Here is a 25,937-nt window from a genome sequence, read left to right on the forward strand (position 1 = left end):
TATAACTGTGTAATTAGGAAAAATAGGTTTGCTATGATGCGCCTCAGAATTTGAGTGTTGGCTTTCGGAGTTTTGCTGGGGTTCTGTTCCTTTACCTTTTACTTAGAACTACTTCCACGTGACGGGATTTGACCGGAATTACCACAGTACCGGTTTCCGGGAAGACTTTCAGTCCGTCCGGCTCTGCGGACTCAAGGAGAGAAAGGTAATGAAATGCTTTTACGTGTAATTTTTAATTTTCTGCTCATTTACTACACATATAGTCAGTGACTGTGAGAAATATACATAGAGAGGTCATTCATAAAAATATCTGTGTGTATACTCGTCATCGTGCTGGTTGTGGTGAGTGTTAAAATTGCTCATTATGAGTAGTGCTGCTGGGGATTAGCTGCTAGCTAGCTCGCAGTTAGCATCACCATCCTCAAACGACGTGTGTGTTCTGGCTTTAACTAATTTAATACTCCAGTAAAAGAAAAAAGTAATGATAAAAAAACACGCAAGTCCCCAATCACGTGACGTACCAGTACCATATTTTGGTTGTTGTTGTTTCCATCCACATGTTAAATCAATCACAACGTGCTTTATTGCCCAATCTTGTAAACAATCAGAACGTCAGGCTAGTTTTGTATTATGATAAATAAATCACTGTTGTTGAGTCCATGTCTTGCGTTTCCTCGCTGGATAAAGTTGTTGGATTGTTTTTAAAAGCAACTTTGTCAACCCCTCTTGATGTTTACTTTTGAGTTGAGCTGAATACAACAGATTCCAGTCTCTTGTGACCACTTGGGAATGTGTGTTGGGAATAGATTTTCGATAAACGCAACAAAGTGTGCACTTGTTCAAGACGTGATGGTTTCTGTTGAGACGATTGCTGGGCGGATTTGTGGGTCTGTTTTTTTTATTTCATTTCATGACATTTGGTACTTTGTGGGTTGACAACCCCGAGGAAGGTGGTATTACACTGTAATACACATAATAATAATAATAACAAATAATATAATGTGCAATGGTAGATTCTTATTGCTGCTACTCTCCCATATGCATTAGTTGTCCTTTCGTTGGATACGAAGAAGTTGTAAGAGCAAAGTGTGTCGACAACAGCAGGCGTGCAAATTGCACTGATAGCATGGAAAGCATGTGGTTAACCATGTCATGCCGCAGAACTGTCTATATACCTTCTTACATCATGTACAGTAGCACATATTTTTGTAAATATACACCGGGTACTTATTCGGTGCTAAATATATCCACCATCCATTTGGCTACAAATAGACACGCCCGTGTTTTGCAGAAACATTACCACTGGTTGAATGCCCAAATAAATCAGGATTACTTTGCATCCATGTCATTAACAAAAAAAAAGAATAAAAGTAGTGTGTCCATGTAGATCACACGACCACCCACTCTTAAATGTAAAGTGATTTTTGAAATTACATTTTAACAGGTGTAAACAAACGCTTAAAGCGACAAACTGTAGAAAAATTAATTCAATGTAATCTAGTGGTCAATTTCGGAAGTGCAAGCAAAATGTCATTACAGACGACTTATTCCTCAGGTGGTGAAGTGCATTACATTTGTCATTGATCCAGCAAATTTGTGATCGAGTGATTTGTCACCTTCGGGTATCTGTAGCAGAATGATGGGGGCGAAACATGTAAGGTAAGGTGAGGCACGACCCATGAAACATAATTAGCAATTCGTAGACCTACGGTTTTAGAAAAAAAAAGTAAGTTGATTCGATAGAACATATTTTTAATGATTACTGTATTGAAATAAATCGTAGGTTTTTAAAATGCATGAACATTGAAAAACCCAAAATCCCGATTCCAAATTTAGTATCTTATGATGTTTGTTCATGTCATTTAATATTTCCAAATGATGAGGCAGACTCCAATTCCAAATTTAGTATCTTACGATGTTTGTTCATGTCATTTAATATCTCCAAATGATGAGGCAGATTCACTCACCTGTATGATGCAGTGCAGTGTTTTGCTCAGTTCACTGCTTTTGTTAAGGAGCCAAAAGAAAAATCTATTGTGTCTTATTTGCATGGTGACCATGTCAGCTGTGACAACAGCCGATTGCAACACTATTAACAGCGTTAAATATGTGTGTGTTTTTGGAGGACACATCATCCACATTGAGCGGACTGCCATGGCTTCTTGTGGAGAAAAAAAAGTTGTTTTTATTGAGATTGGCCGCTCTACCATCCAGTAGTGTACAATGTTTTTAACAATCTGAACTGAAAGTGTCAAGGAAACATGTAATGTATGGATGTAATGTTCATCAATCAATCAAGTGTGGGTATGGGCCGCAAGTTGGTTGCTTGCTTCGAATAATTGAATGTGTCTAAAGTAAAGTGAAGTTCAAGTAGTGTACTATCTTAGGTTCATGAGAGGGACCTTATGCAATAGTTGAAAGTGCACACTTTGGCAGCAGCGGTGCTGGTGACTTACGGCTGGGTGTCTATGACACAGTTGTTGAGAAAGCGGCTTACACTGTCTCAGTTGTGGTAATAGCACGTATGTCTACCACAACCATCCCCAGACATTAGTGGTGTTTAGATCCCCGTTTTTCACTTTTGGCTCAATCCCGCGTCATTTTAAACATTATCCAAAATATGGCTTTTCTTGAATGATTAGTTTCACAGATAACATAATTGTTGATCAGAGTTTATGAGTAACAACTGTATCTACTGTATTATGCCCGAATAAATGAAACATTTACATTGTTAACAAAGCTGTTATCTGCCTTCAGGAGAAAATCTTGAAATCATATCTTCTTACAGATTCGTACATGTAAGTATGTAAGAGAAAAACACTTCTGCATAACATCCCTCAGTTGAAAGTCAAATGTTTTCATTTTTTTAATTTAATTCTGTTATTTTCTTAAGATTTGTACAGAGGTGCACATCCCCATGCAAAACTCCATGAAATGAATAAAGCACCACAGCCTGTAACAGGACCCCCCTCCACTCCCCACCCCGCCCCGTCCCCTGGCCTCTCACAGGTAAGGAACTGTTGGTGAGGTAATAATAGTCATTGTACCGTTGAAGGACATTTGACTGCTGTAGAAATACAGTAATCCCTCATTTTCGCTGGGGTTACGTTCCGAAAAGAACCCGTGATGGGTAAAATCTGTGAAGGAGAAACCTTTATTTTTTTCACCATTATTATACAGGTAAAACATAGAAACCAAAGGTCAAAACCTGTTTTCAGGCCCAAGCATTTGTTTAACAAAGAGAAGTAAACAATTTCTTCCAGATAACTACAGTAAAATAATCATTTTAATCATCAGTACGTACTGTATAGTGCGTTGATCTGTTCATCCATCCATCCATCCATCCATCCATCCATCCATCCATCCATCCATCCATCCATCCATCCATCCATCCATCCATCCATCCATCCATCCATCCATCCATCCATCCATCCATCCATCCATCCATCCATCCATCCATCCATCCATCCATCCATCCAACCCACCCACCCAATCATGATAATTTCGTTTAACCTACAAAAAATACTGCAGCGATCGATATTCATAAAAATGAAAATGTTGTCCTCCGCAGTTATAAAATAGTATGACAAGTTTACTGCAGCTGTGCCGTTCACATCCTTGCACATTGCTTCAATTTAGTTGTTGTGGATTGATTTCTTCTTCTCTAAATATTCTTCCCTTTTTCACTCCCTATTTTACCTGCATGTGTCCCACTTTGCTCTTGTTGATATCGCCTCTTGTCATTTGCAGCCCTCTTTCCCCAGTGGTCTGCCTTCTGTTGTGTTTGCCACCCAACAAATGAACCCAACACCACAGGTAGGAAGGAATACTAAAATGTTCTTTCCCCTGAAGTTCATGTGCCACCACAATGATGGACTCAAACCTCTATATACAGTAGAAGAGTTTTCAGTGTTTAAAACAATACCAATAGGTACAGTGCAAACTAAAATCAAGGCTGGACAGTGCGACTTCTGGTTCTGAACCAAAGTTTGACATTGAAATATGTGCCACCCCTTTACAAAGCTCCATGAAAATTTCTGTGTTTTTGCCTTAACCCTACTAAAACCCAATACAGTGGTACCATCTATAAGTACATTCTATTCACTAGGTTTTTTTCTTTTTTTTTTGACTTTCGTTTTAATTTTTTGTCTTTTGTTGCTTTGTGCTGTGAGCTCAAATTTGAGGTACAATGATGGTGAGCATAAAATACAGCGCCACTAGATGGTAGTCGAAAACACCACAATGTCCAGCCATGCTGTAAAATAAAACCAGCAGCGTTAAAAATAATCCCCCCCACACACACACGCACGTCTCGGAGGGCTTCACATACCCACAGTTGACAAATATTAACGACACCCCCAAGATCGTAACCCACAGGAGGGCAAAAGAAAACTAAAAACTGGGAAAAATGAGAAACCTTGAGAAGGGGATGGGTGGGAGCAGCCAGGTTGCAAAGGATGCCGAATGGGCAACCTTTAACACATAATGTAATACAAAACAATAAAAAATATGGCTGTGTGGTCCTGTACCAAGTGTGTATCGGTTCACGGACCGGTGCTTGGTAACACTGCTGTCATTTAGTGTGTACTGCTTGTCACAAGTCACTGCTTGGATCCGAATGGATAATGTTTCTGGCGGCTTTGCTTTGACTAACTGTGGTGGGCTTTACTCTCAAACTGTCCCACCTTATTGCTTCCAGTTAATGCAGCTCTGTGATCTTTGTTTGTGCTGCTAAAGGGAAGCTTCAGATCTCTACAGGTAATTATTTCTTCCTCCTTTTTCTTTCACCTCTATCGCCATCTTGAGGATGGGCTTTTATATCAGCCACTGTTTGACTTTTCTGGCTTGGTTTGATTTGGCTGGCTACAACAGCGGCAGAATATTATAAACGTTAAGGAGGAAGCTTTCTGTCTTCATGCAGTCAAATCATCGATTCATGAGCCAACTATAAAGCCATCAGGTTGAGGGAGCTTACTTCACGTGGCCTAGGGTTAATTAATTAATGGTTTATCAAATGGGGCTGTTTTGTTTTCACTTTTCAGAATGATAACCATACAGTTATAAAGAATGTGTACCTCCTTTGTCCCGTGTTGCAAACTCAAGTTTCTCTTCATGTTTCTCCACTTGCAGTAATATGGCTTTGGATTGACTCGTTGGTGTCTGTACTTACTTTGCTTTCTCTTCCTCTGTCCTCCTGTCTACCCTCTAGCCCTACTATGCCAACAGAACAAGTTTGCCTCCCAGCAGCGGGCCTCGATGTATTCCACCCAGTAGTAACCCTCGGCCTGTAGCTTCCACCCATGTCTACCAGCCGGCCCCTGGTTCCCAAATGATGATGATCCCAGGACAGCAGTTGCCCTTCCCAAGCTCACCACAGGGGGCAGCATATTTTATACAAGGACAGGTAGAAAAAAAATCCTGGGAAGGGGTGGTAGACAGTTTGAAAATTGTAACTTTTAAAACTTTAATTAAGGAACATTATCTAGGCTCTTTAGCATCAGCTACTTTGGGCACCTCAAGAGCACAGTCCCAAGAAGATAGATCAATTTCTTACCTCTATAGTGCTAATAATTGAAAACCATATTGATTTGAATTTTTATCCAACTAAAGATGATGAAGACAGCTCTGCTCAAAAGTTTTTTTTTTATAATTAATTTTTAATATCACATGCGGTACAGTTGCTATGTTAAGAACAAGCCGGGGCAATTGCGTCATCACCTGGCCAGTCGCCTAGTGGTGTGATACACCGTTAAAAAATGGAGTTCCTGGAGATAATGCCCAACATTTTAAGATACAATCATATCTTCAGGCTCAGCAAGTACACAAAACAGGAATGTAAGGGTTGATGTATCTCCACACGAGTGACATGGCCCCACCAGCCCAGAAAGTACTATATTTCAAGCTGATAAAATGGTATTGGTGTCGTAATAACAGAGCGGGAGCGTTTTATGAATATTAAAGAATTACAGTTTTAATTTCAGTGCCGATACAAGTATAAGTACAGAAGTACCGTGTTGATGCTGATCCCAATCCTGGTATTACTGGTACTGTACACAGTAATTGTGAATCACTTTATTACTTTATGCAATTTCTCTCTGCTTGACCTCGTATTATACTTTTAATTTTAATTTTGTTTTATTATTTTATTTTATTTTAGTACCGTTCCCCAACCTACGTGGCCACACCCCAGCAATACTCTGTACCAGCTGGAGCTCCAGGTTTCTACCCAGGCACAAGCCCGGCTGAATATGGTAGTTATGGTAAGTGAATAGAGCCATCTGCCTGAATTGTACGTGTTCGTTTTAGGCTAAAATAACTTACATTAATCTCCATGATCCCTCACCATACATTAGCCAGCACCAGATCCCAGGGTGGTCCTTCAACCATCAGTTCATTTATTTAACTGGTTATTGTTTTAGTCCAATTTTAAATCCATCCGCTCGCCTATTTACGAGTTGATCAAATTCCCTTTGATTGCCGTCATAACTGCGTGACTTGCTAGCAGTGAAGTAATTAAAGAAAAAAGCAGTGCCTAGGTGGAATTTGTTGACTGCATACAGTTATTGCCACAGCGCCTGGAGCGACAGAGTGCAGGAAGAATGTAAACATAAAAATGTATGTTGCCACTGGCCACTTTTATGGTAGCGGTATTTCTTAGTAGGAAGCAAGGTTTCACCTCAAATGACATTTCTCCTACAAGCTAGTCTGTCTCAGGACTAGCGCTAAAAGTGTGACATCTAGAGGAGTCAAAAAATACAAAAACTGGTACATGAAGCAAATTTGAGTCTTCACAATTTCCCGTCACTATTTAATTATTCAAAGTCACTGCAACAAATGATAATGTCACCATTCCAAGATAATGGCACAAGTCATTCCTCCCCACAAAACACAAAAAAACAGAACCAAATACATTTTTACTGATATAGTTTTTTAGCAGATGTGGCCAGTATCCCGAGTAATGTACAGTACAAGGAAGGCAAAGCAATTTTTGTCAAAATATTACTTAGGTCGGGCGGCTTGTTGGTTCACTGGTTAGCACGTCCGCCTCACAGTTAGAAGGGTGTGGGTTCGATTCCACCTCCGGGCCTCCCTGTGTGGAGTTTGCATGTTCTCCCCGTGCCCTCATGGGTTTTCTCCGGGCACTCCGGTTTCCTCCCACATCCCAAAAACATGCTTGGTAGGACGATTGAGCACTCCAAATTGTCCCTGGGTGTGGGTGCGAGTGCGAATGGTTGTTCGTCTCTGTGTGCCCTGCGATTGGCTGGCAACTCATTCAGAGTGTCCCCCGCCTTCTGTCCGAGGACTCCCGGGATAGGCTCCTGCACGCCCGCGACCCCTGTGGGGACATGCGGTATAGAAAATGGATGGATGGATGGATGGATATAACTTAGGTTATTATTTTTTGGTGACAGTGTATTGAAAGGAACAAGCATTATCAAAACAATCCAAATAAGAGAGAAAATAGTTTTTTTAAAACAAACATTTACCGTATTTTCCGGACTATAAGTCGCAGTTTTTTTCATAGTTTGGCCGCGGGTGTGACTTGTAATCAGGACCGACTTATATGTAAAATTATTAACACATTATTACTTGCCCATTCACACATTACTTACTTGCTTGTATAGTTGATCACTTCACATATTATTTTCACTTTTAACCGCAAGAGGCCTTACTAGGCCTGTGGAATATTTGGAGCCGCAACTGACAATGAGTCTGACTTCAGTGCCACATGTGCTTCCGGAGTTATCAGCGGCGTTGTTTATATGTGACACAGAGGACAAAGATTCCGATAGATTTAATGATTTGTAGTGACATGGATGGTTTGATAAACGTGTTATTTATGTTATAGTTATTTGATATACAGTTTACATATAGTTATATAGGCCCGTGGAATAACTGGAACCGCTACTGACGATGAGTCCGACGTCAGTGACACAAAGGACGAAGATTGCGATGGATTTAATGCTTTGGAGTGACATGGATGGTTTGATAAACGTGTTACTTATGTTATAGTGATTTGAATAACTGTTAATGTTACGTCAGGCACGTTCTCAGTTCCTCGTTTGTGTTTATGTAATGTTAGCATACCGTATCGTTTGGCCTGGTGTTGCCTATTCATGTCTGTTCTTGGTGATGGATTTTGTCAAATAAAGTTCCCCCAAAAATGCGATATGTTTTTTTTGTTCTTTATTATGCATTTTTGGGCTGGTGCGACTTGTACTCCTGAGCGACTTATAGTCCGAAAAATACGGTGGTAAGCAAAACGCAACACAGTGAAAGGTGTGTTGCACCTTGCTTTTATTGTACAGAAAATACTGCACATTAGTGACATTTGCAAACGTTTTTGGGATGTGTAGTTATTTAATGCAACTGATCAGTCTTAGTAATGTAAGCAAGAATGACTTGCAGTAATGGAGCTGCATTGAAGGAGCTGCTCAGGTCAGAGGGAGGAGTAAAGCTGAGACATGCTGGAAGAGGCAGAACTTAACACTAAAAGAAATCATTTTGAGTGGACACCTGTAGAGGGGGCAGGAAAAAGTAAAAAGGGGCATTCAAAAGACCCCCACCCCTCCTTTTTGCAGACTATATGCAATTTTGCACTCAGTTAGACATTCAACATGGGGAATCGCGGGTCTCACGAAGAGGATGACTCTCGGGGTAGGTGTCGTCAAGATAAACGCTCTCTCTCTGCAGCCCACCCCCAACGTTGAACTGCTCATGCGCTTGTGCTTAATGATTCATATCTCATGCCTCTTATTTACAGTATTGGGACACTGTCCAAGAAAAGTTTCATTCCTTCTTCTGGCTTTCTGTTTGTGAGCATGCTCTTCGTCTCGCCTGGTCTGTCCTTCCCTCCCTCGTGCAAACTATCGCATGTGGGTTTTGACTATATTTAGGCTGCGTTGCTCTTGGTCAACAATGCAGACTCAGTAATGTGAGTTGGACTGTAATACTTTCAGTGGTGGAGAGTCGGAGTGTGCAGTTACTGCTGAGCTGAAAGGGAGGCCTCTTTGAACACTTTGTACACCACTACTTCCTTGCCTTTGACCTCTTTGAACATTTTGTACGCCACTACTTTCTTGCTGAACTGTTGAGGCCATTTACAAGGCCAGCTAATATGTATCACTGAAGAACAGAATGTCTTGTTGACATTATTGACCGTCTGAGCCAACGGAGGTACTTTGAACTTGTGTTTGTGTGTTTTTATCATTCTGGAGTGTAGGTAAATTATTTCTTTTTGCTTGAATTGATTTAAAGTATGCATAAGGTTTAGTAGTAAGACGGTGGAGTTGGAGTTGAATGGTTACGTGTAGAGAGAGTCTGTTATGTCACAGGCCTACCTACACTATGGGCCTCCTGGGTGCTCTCAGGCTTTTCAAAGATTGCATACCGATACGGTTAAAAACTTTGAAGAGGGTTTTCCATCTTACTCATGCTTTGTGGTATAACTCCCATAATGAGCAATTGTAAAATGAGAGACAATACAACTTTTGATTTAGGCCTAAATGTTTTAATATGAATGAATGCATTTATTTGAAACATCTTTAAAAAGAAAAAGAAAAAAAACAATAGACAGATATCAACAAAAAAAGGAAACAAAACAGGAAGAAGTGAAAACTGTTTAACTCCTATCTTTTTGTAATTTAAATTATATAACATGAAATGTAATTGCAATTTTACATAGAAATACATAATTTACATTTTCAATTTAGATTTTTTCATCCATCCATCCATTATCTGTATTGCTTGTCCAACGGGGGTCACGGGCGTGTTGGTGCCTATCCCAAAAGGCAGCAGGCGGGGAACACCCTGAACTGGTTGCCAGCCAATCGCAGGGCACAGAGAGACGAACAACCATCTGCACCTACGGGCAGTTTGGAGTGCCCAATCGTTTTTGGGATGTAGGAGAAACGTAATGTGGACTGAGCAGGGTGTCAAAGTTTTTATTGCTCCAAGGATTTGCAGTGTTGTTCATTGATGGTTGCAGCTTTAATTGGCTCATTTGTTTATTACCTACAGAAATGTTATCTTTTTTTAATGGAACGAATTTAACCATTGCTCATGCTGTTTTTTTCCTTCAGATTTCTGAAAGTAGTCTTTGTCTTTTTATCATTGCTTTGGTTACCTGGAGGTTTTAATATATTTTGATCCAGAGTTTGATCTTCTGGTTATCACATTGTTTTTGCCAGCACAGGAAAATCCAAATTTGACTATTAATTTTCAGAATACTTGAGCTAAATTCAAACGCTTTCACTAAATAGATTGTTTCGCAAGTTTCCAGATGTATTCTCCTTAAGTTTGGATGGAAGACCATCCTTACCATGGCTGGCAGTGAGAGGGCTCAAGTAAAATAATGCAGTGCTGTCGTTGATATGTAAATCATTCAGATAAAATGTCCTCTTCCACAAAAATGCTTTTGCAGCTCACATGAATGATGAAACTTGATTAATGGTGTTCTCTCCGATCCACAGCCGGGGCCTACTATACAGCCCAGCCTCAGTTTACTCCCACAGTGCAGGCACCAACCGTCCTCATGAACCCTGCCCCTCAACAGCAGCAACCACCACCACAGCCTCCGCAACACATCCACACCAAACGGGAACGTAAACAGGTCAGTGTTCTACTAAAGGGGATCACTGTGGTAATTGTCAAACCTCCATTTTATTTCCACAAAGGTATCTATGTATTTCTTAATTTAAATGGAGCCTAATTGGGAATAATAAACTTGGAATTTTTTCTTCACAATGTTAACAGGGCAGAAATATAAATATATTAATTTGATGCTTTACTCAAGGACAGCTTAGCAGTGCTTGGGAAGATTTCCGGCACTTTTCCAGTCATCAGTCCCATTCTCTATATCATGGGACAACAAGAGGACTTGAACTAGAAACTTCAGACCAAGTCTGAACAGCTTTATCAGAATCATCAGTGCAGTAAGCCTACATATCAAACATGTGTATACACACAATTTAAGTACAAATCTTTGTGTTTTCAGTGGTTCACCCATATATTAATAAAAATGCAGTGCAATTCAATAAAACCCAGAAAAAGTAAATCTTTAATTATTTTATGAGTTCTCACATACGGTCAGAAGCTTTAATTTTGGGATTTGTTTTTTGTTTTAGTGCTGAATATTGGCTACAATACTTTTTTTGCACAATGATATTGATAGACTGCGATTGGCTGGCGACCAGTTCAGACACCTACCGCCCTAAGACATTTGGGATAGGCTCCAGCATGTTCACGACCGTCGTGTAGATAAACGGTTTGGAAAATGGATGGATATTGACAGATCATGTAAGCTAAAATTCAGCCAATAGAAATAAGAACATAAATATTTGCATATTCACATTGTCAAAAGTAATTATCATAACACAATTTAGGGGGATGGCCGTGCGGGGTATCATTTTTATAATCAAGAACTGCCAATATTAAGAGAAAATTACCCTGAGGCAAAAATTACCGACATGCATTTCACCTTAACCTGACTAGATTTTTTTCTGTTTGATCTTTGTTCAATTTGAGACGAAACTGAGTATATTTTTTCTTGAATGTTTTTCAATACCATGAATTTCTTATTGTAAATGACTCATGAGGTAACTCGTCAATTGAACTATCCATACGTCTGTCCATCCTTCAATCTATTCATTCATGCATTTATGCATTAATTCATCCATTCATTCATTCATTAATCCATCATCCAAATCACTTTTCCTCACTCAGGTCTATAAATTATAAATCTGGGGTTTGGTTGCATTAAAGTTATATGTGGTGATTAAAACAGTGGTGAACTTGACTGTAACCTGAGTTGCTGTAAAACTATTCCACTCATGTCCCATTTCTAGAGTGGCTGGTTTTTCCTTTACTCCTTATATATTGCACTGCTGCAACCCCATCTTACGTAATTGTTTCTTTTACAGAGCTGGCCCTAAAAATTATATTGTCAAGCGTTTTAAATACCACTCTGCCATGTATTTGTCGTTCAGTATTTTTTTTTTTAATCTATATATGAACCTACGAACCTCTTTCGCTGGCAGTTTGACATTTGTACATGAATATCTGCAGTGCGTTGAGCTCGTTCTTTTGCCTTGAGACTTTGACTGGGTCTGCTTATCAGTGACTGCTGTTGCCTGGAATTGGACTTTGACTTGGTCCAGGGACAACCATGAGAAAGAAAGCATTTGAGAAATAATGTTCCACATCTGCTTGAGTTTGTGAGTGTGCTTCAGTATTAGTATGTGCATTCACATCTCAAACTAAAAATATTGCGTTTCAGTCTTGAAAGTTCTAGCCATTTCTTTTCTGTGCTCCAGACTGAAAACCGAGAAGTAATCTAAAAAAAATGATTATATGCACAAAGAACCACAAGACTCTGAGACTGGGTAATATTTTGTGTCAGTATGGGTGTTGTACAGTGTTTTTGATTGATGCGACAACCTAATCGCTGCATGCAAAATCATTAGCGTTTTAATTGTTTTCCAAACCTAGTGTTATCTATCTTGCTCTCACTTCATGCCAAAGTGGAAAAACTAGAGGGGGAGGTGCTGTGGGACATGTCAGCACATTGCTCAGCTCCACGTGGCCAACTATCCCCCCTCCCCTACTGATTTCTGTGGCACTCCCACTTCCTCTTCTGCTGGTTTCCTCTGTTCTTGTGTAAGTTTGCAGCATGTCGGCTCAGAGTGAAGAGAGAGCAAAGAGGTTTGTTTTTCTAGTACCAGCTCATTTGATTGTAACCTTGCCTCTCTTGAATTGCTCGTATTCTGTAATACTGCTGCGTCCCCTACTTCCCTCGCGGGCCCCTTTAACTGTCTGTTAGTCTTTGTGGGCGGGAGTTGCACATTCCAATGCCATAGCTTTAGAAGGCCAGTGGCCATCCTTTTTTCTCTCTCCTCCCTGTTCGAATCATCAAATGAGTGAAAGAGTGAGAGAGTGAAGTTCCCAGCTAGTCTTAGAGCCCAGCCCAGCCCTCCTCTGCTCAGTTCTCAGCCTGGGACAGTTAAGATTAGCTAAAACGGTTCACCACACGCCTGCTTTATGGTGTTTAATGTCAATCCTGGAACTGGCTGGAGCAGCCATTCCACTCCAGGGATGAGAATACTCTGTTAGGAATAGCTACCAATGGACCGGACCTAGCAAAGGTTAGTAATGGTAAACAACCATTTTGTTTTTTGGAGTCGAGCTTTTAGAGAGTCTTTGTTGTGCGTTATATTTGCTCAAGGTTAAGTTTGACATTTTAGTCGCATGACTGTGCTTGTCACTTTTTTTAAGTTGCATTCTGGCTCATACCAGTTTCATAGCAGCGCTGACTTGCTGGAATAAGCATGTAGCGAGTTAGTGAGAGAGCGCGTGAGGGAGTGTTTCAAAAATGTTTATGTGGCACTTAATGTGAGAGTGATTACACTTCAAAGTTTTTTTTTCTCTTCCTAGCTGCAGAGCTGTCTTTGAATGCAAAATTGTTGTCAAGTCAGATTGCGACCTGTCCTATGACAAAATTTTCACAGTCCACCCAAGGCTGGAATGGAGTTTGGCATTTCACTTACAATAGATGTAGGACATTATATATGTGAGTTGCATTGGTGTTTTCTATGTTAGATTGTGACAAATGTAATGGCCACTCACTGATAAAGCTTGTGAGTCATAGGGCAGGCAAGAAAAGCTGAAGATTATGGCAATGTTTGATGAGTGATTCTTGTCTGAAGTATGACAGTGCTACCCCGGCAATATTGATAATATAAATCTTCCCAAGTCAAGTATGCGGTATATGTGAATTATTTCCTTATTTCTTTCTTTTGACTTTGCTTAACTTTTTCTTTTATCTGATTTCCTCTATCTTAGATCAGAATAAGAGACCCAAAACAAGGAGGCCGGGACATCACAGAGGAGATTATGTCCGGTGGCCGTAGTGGTTCTACCCCAACCCCACCACAGGTAGTAAATGTTTTGACCTAATTTGACTTTACTGTTTTTTTTTCCTCGTCTTTTTAAAGATGATTTCATCAATAGTATGCTCTCTGCATTGTTTTTAATAATAGGCATACCTAAACCATTTTGTGACCAAAAATGGACATTACTTTGATTTCTTCAATCTTCACACCAACATTTTTGATTCTTATGTTTTACAGACTGCCATATCAGGATCAGACGCAGGATCGGTCCAGGCCAACGGTGAGAGTACCCCAGCTGCTATTGCTCCAGCAGAGGTTAGAGCAGGTGAGTTCCATATGTAGACACTCTGCTATACTCTTAACCTTGGAAGATTTAGGTGCAAATAACATCCTCAGGTTACACAGATAAAGCAGTCATGCTGATATCCATGTTTGTACTATTCAAAACTAAGAAGCATATGAAGACTTAAAGAAAACTCGCTACTACCTGTAGACAGACCTTTTGAGGAGAAAAGCATCACGTGATGTCAAGCTCAGGTTAAACAGTGAATTTTGTTCAGTTGCTCTAGTAGGATTTTCTATCATTTACTGAATTTTATATGCGGAATAAAGTTGAGCATAAATGATAGAATATGCCCGTTGGTGAGTAACAGAAACATATAAAGAAAGAATTCTTAAATCCTCCAGTTCCGATTAGATTTAGTTTAATAGATTAAAAATGAAATGCACGGCCTGATGTTTACACTTGTGTAGTTGTATGCATATTTTTTTTAAAGATGTATACATGTCTGATATGGATAACTTCAAAATAGATGTAAATACAATTTAAAAAAAAAAACTGATAGAGGAACTACATCTGTACGAAAGCAATTTGTTTTGCACTTGGCTCCACAGAGGACACTTAACCCAAGTTTCACACATATTTTATTGAGGGTGTTTCACATTCAATTTGACGAGAACCCAAATTATACAACATATACATGAACCAGACCATCCCAAAATGTAAGAAAATGTCCAAATATCCAAGTTTACTAGCACCTAAAAATTACCTGTTGTTCATAAAATGGAAAAATCTTGGAACTGAAGGGTGTCGGTGACACATTGTTACAATTTTACCAATTCTTTTCATTTTTTGGACATTACAGATGACAGTGGAAAACCTTTGCTGCCTTCTTTGTCACCGCCTCCTGATAGTGTTCAGGGTGACCTCACTCTTGCAGAGGCTCCCTTCTCTGACATCAACAATAAGCCAGCTACATCATCTTTATTATCAGAAACACTTGAAACGCCTGTCAACACTATTTGTATTCCTCCCCCTGCGTCCATTGTTCCCATTGCAGACAGAATGTATGCTCCCAGAGAGCTAAGCCCCGAGCCCCAACCTGCACCTGAGGTGCCTGCCTATCCTGCACCCCTTCCCGATTTTACGCCTACCTCTGCAGTTAAGGAAAACCTAGAAAGAACAGCTAAAAATCTTGAGGAGGTAGATGTGGTGATTAGAGAGGAGATACAATCAGAGAATGCTTCTTCTTTTATGGACACTTCTCTCACACGCTCCTCCTCCACGAATGGTGTGGCTGAAGATATGCCAGAAATCCCTTCGATCAGGACACCATCTACGAACCAGGAATCTCCTCTGGAGTCTCCCATTGCTCAGCCAGAAGAACTCTCTCTTTCCAATGGTGTACCACTTCCATCCCCGCAAGACATGGTGACCCCTGTTACTCACACAAAAGCGTGTGATGACAGCCCCATTGCTGAGCCTGATGTTTGTCTGCAACCTGTCATTAACCCCCCCAAAGCCATCAATAAGCCAGTGCCTACGTCACTTGTTGAATCAACCACAGCTCCTGTTGCCGAGTCTGTTTCTACCGTCAGTCTGGAGGCTCCTGCTGAAGCAATCACGCAGGCAGCATCTTCCCAGACCGAGGGTGAACAAATAGTTTTTCCCGTTTCCCAAGACACCGACAAAGTCACCCCAATGCCTCAACACAGCATTGAAGGAGCAACGTCATCTCCAGTGGTGGCCGATTCAAAAGATGACCATGACCAAGAAACACTGAAAAGTCCTGCCCAGAATGTCCCCAGTGCGCTTGTAGAAACTCCTATGCAAGGTCTGTCACTTACCACTTCTTTACTGTATGCGTTACATTTCTGAGTTACTGTATATCACCGTTTTTTTTCACTTTATTGAGGGCAAAAGGTGTCCTAGGCATTCTTTATTATATGATGACTATTATCTATCTTTCTGTAGCTGCTGTGTCTGTACCAAAGAAAAAGAGGAAAATGAAGGATTTAAATAAAAAGGAGATAGTGGGAGATCTATTGGATGCATTTAAAGAGGTGGGTGTATGTTCTACTGTTTCCATCAGAACATAGAATTAAAGTCTGTGCACATAAAATTCAATGAAAATACAGATATGTATTATTATCGTGTATTATTTAGTGGTATGGAATGTTTGAACCAACTCTGAACCATTCACATTTTTTGCCCATTGTTACAGGACATCGTACCACCAGAGCCTGAGGCTGTCCCGACAACATCAGCTGAAATCCAACTTCCTGCTCCATCTCCAGCATCAGAGGCCAATGACCTAACTTGGGAAGACAAGGAGGACAAGGTGGATGCTGAGAACGTTCAACCAAACCTTACTGAGCAGGCAGCAACAAATAAGGAGTATCAGTATAAAGAGGGTGGGTCCATTATCCCAGTTGCTGCTTTTCTGAAAATATTTCTTATGTCTAGTTTACGTATCTAAAAATTGCTTGAAATGAGGAATAGTGGTGATTTTAATCACCGTACAGCAATAGAAAGCAATAGGTAAATTCAAAGCACAATTTAAATTGTAGCTAGTATTTGACATTTCTCCTGATATAGGGAGATTTTATGCCCAGAAAGATAGTGAGGTTATATTTTAAAGTATAACTATTTCTTCCGATATCACTGAAATTAAGAATCGTTTGACATGGTATTTCCCATTTCCCAAGCCATTTTACTTCACAAAACTGGCCTGGCAAACCAACAAATGAGAATATTTCCAAAAATACAAATACCGAACTAATGATGATAATCTTGTTTCAAATACCATAAATTTATCTACTCAGCGTAAGATCTAGACCTGTTTAATTACACACAAACCTGATATGTAGACCTTGCAGCAAACCATAACTTTCCACGTATATAAAACAAAGGTAATGATTTGTGATTCCTACAAATATTCTATTTTCAGAACAATGGAAGCCAATCAATCCAGAGGAGAAGAAAAAGTATGACCGAAAGTTTCTTCTGGGATTTCAATTCATCTCAGCCAGCATGAATAAGCCTGAAGGTCTTCCTGCCATCAATGATGTTGTCCTAGACAAGGTAAAGCCACACTAGTGACTTACAAAAAATCTGAATGTTTTTAAAAAGGTGAAAAGGTGATGATTTGTTTTTACCTCTGAAACCACCACAAACATTTCAGAATGTCTCTCAGCATTGAGAAGTATAAAATACCACCTTCCAAAAGAAACTCATCACGACTTATTTTAAGATTTTTTTTGTATTCATTTGTCCCCCTTTCAAATGCATTTTGAACTCTATTTGTCTTGCAGCTATATAATTTGTATTGAGATGTGAAACAATGGTGGAGTTGCTATTTCACACATTTGTTGATGTGTGTGTGTGTGCGTGTGAGTTGCATGGTTTGGTTTGTTTTTTGTTTGAAACCTTGAAAACTAAAAACATGCGGGTGAAATGCAAGAAAAAAACAGGGGTTAAAAAACTCTTTATTCACATGTTTTAGCAACGCATACGTATTTCTGTTTAGGCAAACAAGACTCCTCTGCGCCAGATTGACCCCAGTAGGCTGCCCGGAATGAATTGTGGTCCTGATTTCACACCTTCATTTGCCAACCTTGGCCGGCCAGGTGTAGGAGGAGGAAGTAGAGGACCCGTAAGTTACATATGTTGGCCCCGAAGATCACAGACCAGCAATTTAGTACTGTTGTCTGATGTTGTTGTCTGATTATTGTGTTATTTTAATTATCCCTCATTCTTATCTGTTTTGTTAGCCTCCGGGTATGGGTGTAGGCATAGGTGGCCCGCGCCGATCTCAGCAAATGCAACGGAAAGAACCGAGGAAAATCATTACAAGCATGTCGCTCAATGAGGATGTGAAGCTGAACAAGGCCGAAAAAGCATGGAAGCCTTCGATGAAAAAAGCTGCGCGTGGTGGTTTAGCAGGAGAAGATGCTGTGGAAAATGACCCTGAACAACTCAAGACACAGGAATTATTTAAAAAGGTCCGCAGTATCCTCAACAAACTGACCCCTCAAAAGTTTCAGCAGCTAATGAAACAAGTGACAGAACTTACTATTGACACGGAGGAGAGGTTAAAAGGTGTCATAGACCTCACCTTTGAAAAGGCCATCTCCGAGCCAGACTTTTCAGTGGCCTATGCGAACATGTGCCGCTGCGTTATGGGGGTATGTATCAACAGCTCATAATGATTTTTATAATAAATGGCTATAGCAATACAAATTCTGATTTTTTTCAGCTAAAAGTTGAAGCCACAGATAAGCCAGGAGACACTGTGAATTTCCGGAAGCTGCTACTGAATCGATGCCAGAATGAGTTTGAGAAAGATAAAGATGACAATGTGATCTTTGAGAAGAAGCAACAAGAGCTGGAGGCTGCAGGGGTATTATGCTACTTCTGTAACATACTTGTGTAACGTTTTTTTTTTTTTATGGCAATGTACACTGTAACTAATCTCTCTTTTTTTTTTTAACCACATCTTTGTCTACTGGACATTCCATTTCTATCCCACAACAGGATGAGGAGAGGCAAAAGTTAATTGAGGAACTCGAAGATGCTAAAAACAAGGCTAGGAAGCGCTCACTTGGTAATATTAAATTCATTGGTGAGCTATTCAAACTAAAGATGCTCACGGAAGTAATTATGCATGAGTGCATTGTGAAGCTCCTAAAAAACCACGATGAGGAGTCCCTGGAGTGCTTGTGCAGACTGTTATCCACCATTGGAAAGGATTTAGACTTCGAAAAGGCCAAGGTACATCACACACTTGGAACTCAATTCATCAGCTTCACTTTACAAAGATGACAATGTACAAAACAAAAAACTAATGTGTTGTAATGGTCTTTAGCCTCTTATGGACCAGTACTTTAAACAGATGGGGAAAATAATAAAGGAAAAGAAGACCAGCTCCAGGATCCGCTTTATGTTGCAAGATGTGATGGACCTTCGTCGGGTAAGCACTCCAGCAACTTTCTTATACCTACTCACAGCATGCATAGACCTTGTCATCTGACTCGAATTAATGTCACTGCAAAGCCTTATCAAATTACCAATGATCTGTAACTGTCTTGGATGATACTTTCAGTTTTGGTGACAGCATTAATTCTATGTTAATTCTCTTGTGCTGTTTCAGCGTAATTGGGTGCCTAGACGAGGCGACCAAGGCCCAAAGACTATTGACCAGATCCACAAAGAAGCTGAGATGGAGGAACACAGGGAGCAAATGAAAGTGCAGCATGCCCTCAGCTCCAAGAAAGAGTCTTTCGGTGGTCCAGGAAACAGAATGGGTGGAGGAGGCCCGGGTAGTCGTGGGGGATCTCACACTCCTGGTCGCGGCGGTCCACCACAAGATGATGGCTGGAATACAGTTCCCATCTCTAAGAACCGAACTTATGATGCCAAATTAAAATTTCCAAAGGTTCTTGTCTATTATATGCATCTATTAGCTTTCCACCATGCATCCAACACAACCACGCAATGGAACATTCCTCACAGAATTTTTTGTTTATTTTATATTCTTTGGGGTCTTGCTCAGGAGCAATTGAGCAGTAGTTAGAATACAAAATTAGTTGATTTCTTACTATCCACATTAGGGCAATTAAACTGTCCAAATCCTGGATAAACATAGGTAAACCACCAATTCTAAATTAAGCCCCATGCTGAAGCAGCTTTGATTCAGCTTTTTTTGTTTGCTGCTACAATTTTGGTTTTAATCAACAAACTGTTTTTTTCAGGCACCTGCGTTTGATATCCACACTCCGTGTCTCGCTCCAGGAGGTAAAGGTGCGTTGAGCTGGGGCAGGGGCAGCAGCGGTGGCAGCACCAACAAGCTTCCAGATTCTGGTAAGTCCCCCTGTTAGGTATGTCTGGAACTTCATTATGAGATAAACAAGATATGAGTATATTGTTTTTTCCCCCAGGAGCAGAATTGGGCAGTCGTCCAGCTACCAACAGGTTCTCTGCTCTGCAACAGGCCTCATCAGGTACTTCAGCAGAGTCAGACAAGCGGGTTCCTCAGAGGTAAGAAAACTGTGCACAACTGAAGTTGGAATGTCATTAGAGAAACCTGCCAACCTTGTGATTTTCATTTTCTTCCCTGAATACCTCAATATTGAAAAAACTTATATGTCGTTCAGTTTCCCGCCTGAATTCTCTTCCCATGTTTTCTTTTAAAATCATCCCTATACAGAAACAGTTCAAGTCGAGAGCGAGGAGAGCGCTTTGACCGCTCCGACCGCGCCGAGCGTGGATTTGACCGACGTGATGATCGTGAGCGCAACAGGCCACAGGTTGCCGCTACACGTACCTTCAGTCGGGAAAATGAGGAACCGAGTCGGGAGAGAGAGCGACGTGGGTCAGCAGATCCAGTCCGCAAAGTAGCAAATAGGACAGATGACAGAGATCGTGGCAGTAAAGAGAGAGCTCAGAGCCGAGACAAAGGTATCTGACCAAACTCTATCTCCCATTCATGCTTCTGTGTTCCACTAATGCCGTCTTAGCAAGCATGATTTTAGTTTTATGCCTGGTCATTACATTTTGTTATTCTTTTGATTACATAAACAGTGAGGCGGGAAACAGCCGCCACTCCTCCTCCTCCTCTCCAAACCACTACCCAGCCTGCCTTGACTGTGGAAGAGCTAATTAAAAAATCCAAAGCCATCATCGAAGAATACCTCCATATTCTTGATATCAAGGTAAGACAAAATACAAATGTCTCAGCATGCATTGACAGCATGCATTGACAGCCAAGGATATTTTTCTCTGTCCCCACAGGAGGCCCTGCAATGTGTGCAGGAGATAAACTGCCCTCAGCTATTGTCTGCCTTTGTACAATTTGGACTGGAGTCCACGCTGGAGCGCAACACCATTACAAGAGAGAACCTAGGTCGACTGATGCACCAGCTCATTAAGACAAGCATCCTCCCGACAGAGCAGTATTATAAAGGGTCTGTATGGAACCTCAAGTCCTTACCATGCATGGTTAAAGTGTACCTGTGGAGCTCAGAAGAAAACATATACGGTTTATCAAGAAAAACTATCCAAATGCATTTTTGATTATAGTGGTTGTATTAAAGCAAGCTGAATATAGCTCTCTGATACTGTGTGATATCTACTTAAGTTGCAAACTCCTCATTTATAGCATTGTCTTTTTTTATGTAGGCTCCATGAAATCCTGGAGATAGCTGACGAAATGGCGATAGACATCCCGCACATCTGGACCTACCTGGCCGAACTAATCACTCCCATGCTGCATGAGGGAGGGATCCCCATGGGACACCTCTTCAAGTTAGTCTCAGACCTTTGCACCTCTTTGAATGTTCAAAGATAAAATGGATGTGAACGCTATTTGTTGGATTTTACAGGGAGATTTCAAAACCTTTGATTGCTCTGGGCAAAGCTGGAGACCTGCTTGTCTGTATCCTCACTTTACTCTGCAAAGGGATGGTAAGCTCATTAATTTGACACCACACAATAAGTAGAGTTGGATATTCATTTATGTGTCACTTCTATCAAACAGTCAGGAATTTTTATATTATATGATATTCTTTCTTCATTAAGTCTGTATCATTCACAAGTCAGGCAGGGAGCAAGCATGAAAAAAAAACCTCAGTGTGTGCTGGGTCATCTGCATGAAGATACTTTACATAAGCTAAATCCTGTTCCACGATTTACACATTTGTCATGAACCTGTAAACTGTTGTCTTGCTTCAAAAACTGAGAAACCTATCAAAAATGGTAAGAATACCATACTTAGAATGTGGTTTGTGTCTATTTATTTAATGCAGGGGTCCTGTTTAAGGTACCCTGGTGGCTTTAGTTTAAAAGGAAGATGAGTGATAAAACGGTTTATTGAATACTTTTTATTAATGTCCCGCAAACAGAGCCATAACAAGGTGGGCACGATGTGGCGGGAGGCAGAACTGCAATGGAAAGACTTCCTCCCTGAGGATGTAGACGTCAATAAGTTTGTGACAGAAAAGGTAAGGGGCGATGACCACCGACTTCTATCTCCTCTACCTAGCATGTTTTGTCTCTTTGATTCATCTATTGCAATTGACACTTGGTTAAAGAGTTTACTTTTGAGAGTTCAAATCACTTCTTGAAATGGTAACAAGGTAACAATTATGTTTTCTTGAAGAATATGGTGTTCACACTAGCTGAAGTATCTGAAAAGAGTAAACCCAAGAAGATGAGTCCTGCAGATCTGAGCAAACAGCTTGAAAGACTGATCCAGGACAAGGCTGACAACAAAAGGATGATTGACTGGATTGAGGTTTGGATTCATTTCTTTTGGACGTTTATTAACATTTGATTTCCATTTATTCCATTCCTGATTATGGATACAGTAGTCATTGAATTGTAATTTTATTGGATCCCACGGTTTTTTCCCTCCCACATAATATGCGTTAAAGATATAACCCTGTTTGTACTGATAAATTAAATGACAAAATTCAAATGTGTTTAACCTTTTACTCTTTTGTTGTCTCCTTTATCACATTTTGTTGTCTCCTTTATCACTGTCACCCTGGGGGCCGAACCCTCAGATAGAAATTAAATAGGAATCTAATTATGGCATAACACTCTTACTTGATGTTCATTGTTTATATATATATTTTTCCATTTCTGAAGGCGTTTTTAGCCTTTATAGTCTCAGTTTTTGCTGTTGTTAGTTGCTTTAGTGTGGACCACCTTTTCTCTTTGATCCTCATTATCATAGAATCCAGTCACGGGACAGATTGGACAGTTTGGCGAGCCGGATTTGGGCAGTTAATGGCAACTGGTGTATGTGTTATGTCTTTTAAGTTGTATCTATAATAAATGCTGATTCTTCTGCAGTATTATGCGAAGGTGCTAAATTTGTTATTGTAACATTTTATGCAGATTAAAAAAATGTTTGGGGTTCAAAGAGAAATGTAGTCACGTGCAACTTTGAACATGCAGGCGACTAATAGTGGCAACGTTGTTTTTATCGAGTAGTTAGTTTGTGAATGATGCTTGCTGAAATGGTGCTCATGTTTAAGCATTCAAATGTTTGTCTTGTAGGCCAACCTGGATGAGCAGCAGACCTCTTCCAACATGTTTGTCAGAGTACTGATGACTTGCATCTGCCAGTCAGCAATCATCTGTGAGTTGCTTTTTGTTTAATATTCTCCACTCAAGACCATAAATAATAAGCTATCACTAAATCATGGCCATGAGACAGGCGACGACTGACTTTTAATGTAGAGAAAAAAATAGGTTACACACGGCCATAAAAATGTCAAAAATGTAAGAAAATATAAATCTGGTCTCCGAATTCAAATATTTTAGGGCAAGACTTTACGCAAAACCTTGACCCCACGTTCCAAAAAAACATGCATGTTAGACTAATTGAAGACTAAATTGTCCATTGGTGTGAATATCAATGGCTCTACTATGTACCATGCGATTGATTTGGTTCCAGTTCCTATCCGACACTAATGAGGACTAGCGCGCTGCACACAATTGTTGGATGCATAATTAACCGATTAAGTTACATGTCTTTGACTTTTGTCGAACGTACATTCAGTCAAACTGCTCGATGCTATCGACGCTGTATGTGAGCTGTAATGAATGTCCTGCTGACTTTGCCTTTTGCAGGTGAGAATCCCTACAAGGTGAATGAGGAGATAATCAATCAGAGGGCCAAATTGCTGCAAAAATTCTTAAAGGATGAACAGATGGAATTGCAAGCTCTCTATGCCTTACAGGCTCTAATGGTGCACATGGAGCAGCCGGCCAGTGAGTGACGATACAAACTAATCAACTTATCAACTTATCACTCAATTGTTCATAAATGTATTTTGTTTGGTTCTTCAACCTGACATGAATGTCTGTGCTGACATGTCATGTCTCCTGTCCCATCATCAGATCTGCTGCGAATGTTCTTTGACACCCTTTATGATGAGGAAGTCATCAAAGATGATGCCTTCTACAAGTGGGAGTCGTGCAAGGACCCCGCCGAGCAGCAGGGCAAGGGCGTGGCCCTCAAGTCTGTCACCGGCTTCTTCACATGGTTGCGCAAGGAGGATGACTCTGACAACAGTTAGGGGCCTCTGCAGTGTGACAGTTGGGCTGGTAGGATTTTAATTGAGATCTTTTCGGACAGGACATTAGGAGGCCGAGTCCTTCTGCAGAAACAGAAAAAAAAAAGCAATACAAAAAAAAAAAAAAAATCTTCAACTAGGAGAGATTGTATTATTGATCGAGCGTTCGATCATGCCATTTCTTTTTATTTTTTTTCTGTGCAATTGAATGTCCTAATTCTAATGAATCTGTGTGATGAGAAGACTGAGAAGTGGAAGATAATACCATTTACTTTTTTGAGTGTTTGCTTCAGAGTTTGATTCTTACCTTGAAAAGGCTTGCCCTCATCTCAGCAATACTGTGCTGACAAATGCATATAAAAGTCAGAGGCTATATATTTTTGATGATGTCATCCTTTTTTCATGGCAACAGCAACAGCGAGATGTTGCATTTGGTGTTTGATCTACATGCCCATGGAGATGCTTGTTTTTGACTTTTTTTGGACTATTTTTTCTGTACTAATAATTGGTGTGTTTTTTAATAAAAGAAAAAATATATATATAAAGAAAGGTGGACATTTGAGAGAGCAGAGTTGTAGGCTAGAGCTGTAGACTAAGTGCAGATTTCACAAGGAGAGTGTCACCGAGGAGACTCATAATGAACATTAACCGTTTTGCTGCTGGAGATGATCAATGATGATGATTATCATAATGATCAATCGCCACCCTACTTTACTTAGCCTCCGCTGGATCTGTGTTACTGTTTCTTTGTCTGTACTTCACAACAGAACCTGAAGACGCAAGCGAGAATGAGGACACGGCTATGCCTTGATATGAAGCGTGGAGTTTTTTTTAAGTAACATGCTGTTATTGAAACTTGAAAAGTTGAATAATTGAAACACCACTCTATGAAAGTAAATTTAAAAAAAAAAAAAGTTCAACAGGACAAATCCGAAGGCCTTTTTTCTTATGTGAGTGGAAACGGATTTTAGGAGAGTTCTGTACATATATTATAGATATTTTATGAGTTTGCCCCCCCCCCCCCCCCAAAAAAAAGAGAGAATACTAATGTAATTTTCCTTTCTTGTAAAACAAGTGGAATTTTACCCCTGTATTTATTTCTCTCCTCAGCTGGCCGACAGTGCTTGTAATTATTAAATCAGAGTACAGTAATTGATTGCCGTTAAGACAAAATGTGTAAATAGTTCTTTTTGTTTTACTTTATTAAAAGAGATATTTAATTAAAGAAAAGTATGCCTCTTTTCACATCCCAAACTGGAAGAACTAATAAAGATTGTTGCAAATACAAAACTCTTACACTCTTGTCGTATTTCATATATATATATATATATATATATATATATATATATATATATATATATATATATATATATATATATATATATATATATATATATATATATATATAATATATATATATATAATATATATATATATATAATATATATATATATAATATATATATATATATATATGTATTCTCTCTCTCTTTATATCCTATACTATATTGTACTGTTTGTTTATATTGCTATATATTCTCTCTCTCTCTTTATATTCTATACTATATTGTACTGTTTGTTTATATTGCTGGCATGTTTCATTAATTACACTATCAACGCCAACGAATAGCAAAATCAATTGTGTAACTTTATCCAGCTGGACAGCATTATTTTTTTTAATTGT

General features: G+C 39.8%; 1 protein-coding gene across 5 annotated transcripts; it reads left to right on the top strand.

Annotated features, from left to right (window-relative positions):
* Nucleotides 1–97: 97 nt before the first annotated feature.
* Nucleotides 98–25,274, top strand: eif4g1b (eukaryotic translation initiation factor 4 gamma, 1b). Of its 5 annotated transcripts, XM_088381069.1 has the most exons (31): nt 98–205; nt 2,758–2,798; nt 2,894–3,009; nt 3,751–3,816; nt 5,210–5,404; nt 6,158–6,260; nt 10,473–10,612; nt 13,840–13,932; nt 14,127–14,214; nt 15,035–16,003; nt 16,144–16,232; nt 16,394–16,583; nt 17,120–17,253; nt 17,699–17,824; nt 17,943–18,356; nt 18,428–18,571; nt 18,706–18,942; nt 19,037–19,141; nt 19,322–19,606; nt 19,923–20,031; nt 20,109–20,208; nt 20,378–20,628; nt 20,752–20,882; nt 20,962–21,134; nt 21,349–21,474; nt 21,552–21,633; nt 22,071–22,169; nt 22,328–22,462; nt 23,233–23,314; nt 23,809–23,949; nt 24,079–25,274. In XM_088381069.1, exons 3-31 carry the CDS (start codon nt 2,935–2,937, stop codon nt 24,255–24,257), a joined length of 5,061 nt encoding a protein of 1,686 aa, XP_088237195.1. In that variant the 5' UTR covers nt 98–205; nt 2,758–2,798; nt 2,894–2,934; the 3' UTR covers nt 24,258–25,274. The 5 variants fall into 5 exon arrangements, with proteins under 5 accessions (XP_088237195.1, XP_088237196.1, XP_088237197.1 ...); XM_088381070.1 differs by lacking the exon at nt 3,751–3,816; XM_088381071.1 differs by lacking the exons at nt 98–205; nt 2,758–2,798; nt 2,894–3,009; ... (1 more) ...; nt 5,210–5,404; nt 6,158–6,260 and adding an exon at nt 8,524–8,658.
* The last annotated feature ends 663 nt before the right edge of the window (nt 25,275–25,937 follow it).

This window comes from Syngnathus floridae, chromosome 7 (genome assembly GCF_059516105.1).
Source record: "Syngnathus floridae isolate MCC-2025c chromosome 7, RoL_Sflo_1.0, whole genome shotgun sequence".
Taxonomy (NCBI): Eukaryota; Metazoa; Chordata; class Actinopteri; order Syngnathiformes; family Syngnathidae; genus Syngnathus; species Syngnathus floridae.

Excerpts from the sequence above, each read along its gene's own strand:
- eif4g1b (XM_088381069.1), top strand. The coding sequence starts at position 2,935 with ATGAATAAAGCACCACAGCCTGTAACAGGACCCCCCTCCACTCCCCAC. Across the intron at positions 18,357-18,427 it reads TGTGCCGCTGCGTTATGGGG|CTAAAAGTTGAAGCCACAGA; the intron begins GTATGTATCAAC and ends GATTTTTTTCAG. Across the intron at positions 23,315-23,808 it reads CTGCCAGTCAGCAATCATCT|GTGAGAATCCCTACAAGGTG; the intron begins GTGAGTTGCTTT and ends TGCCTTTTGCAG.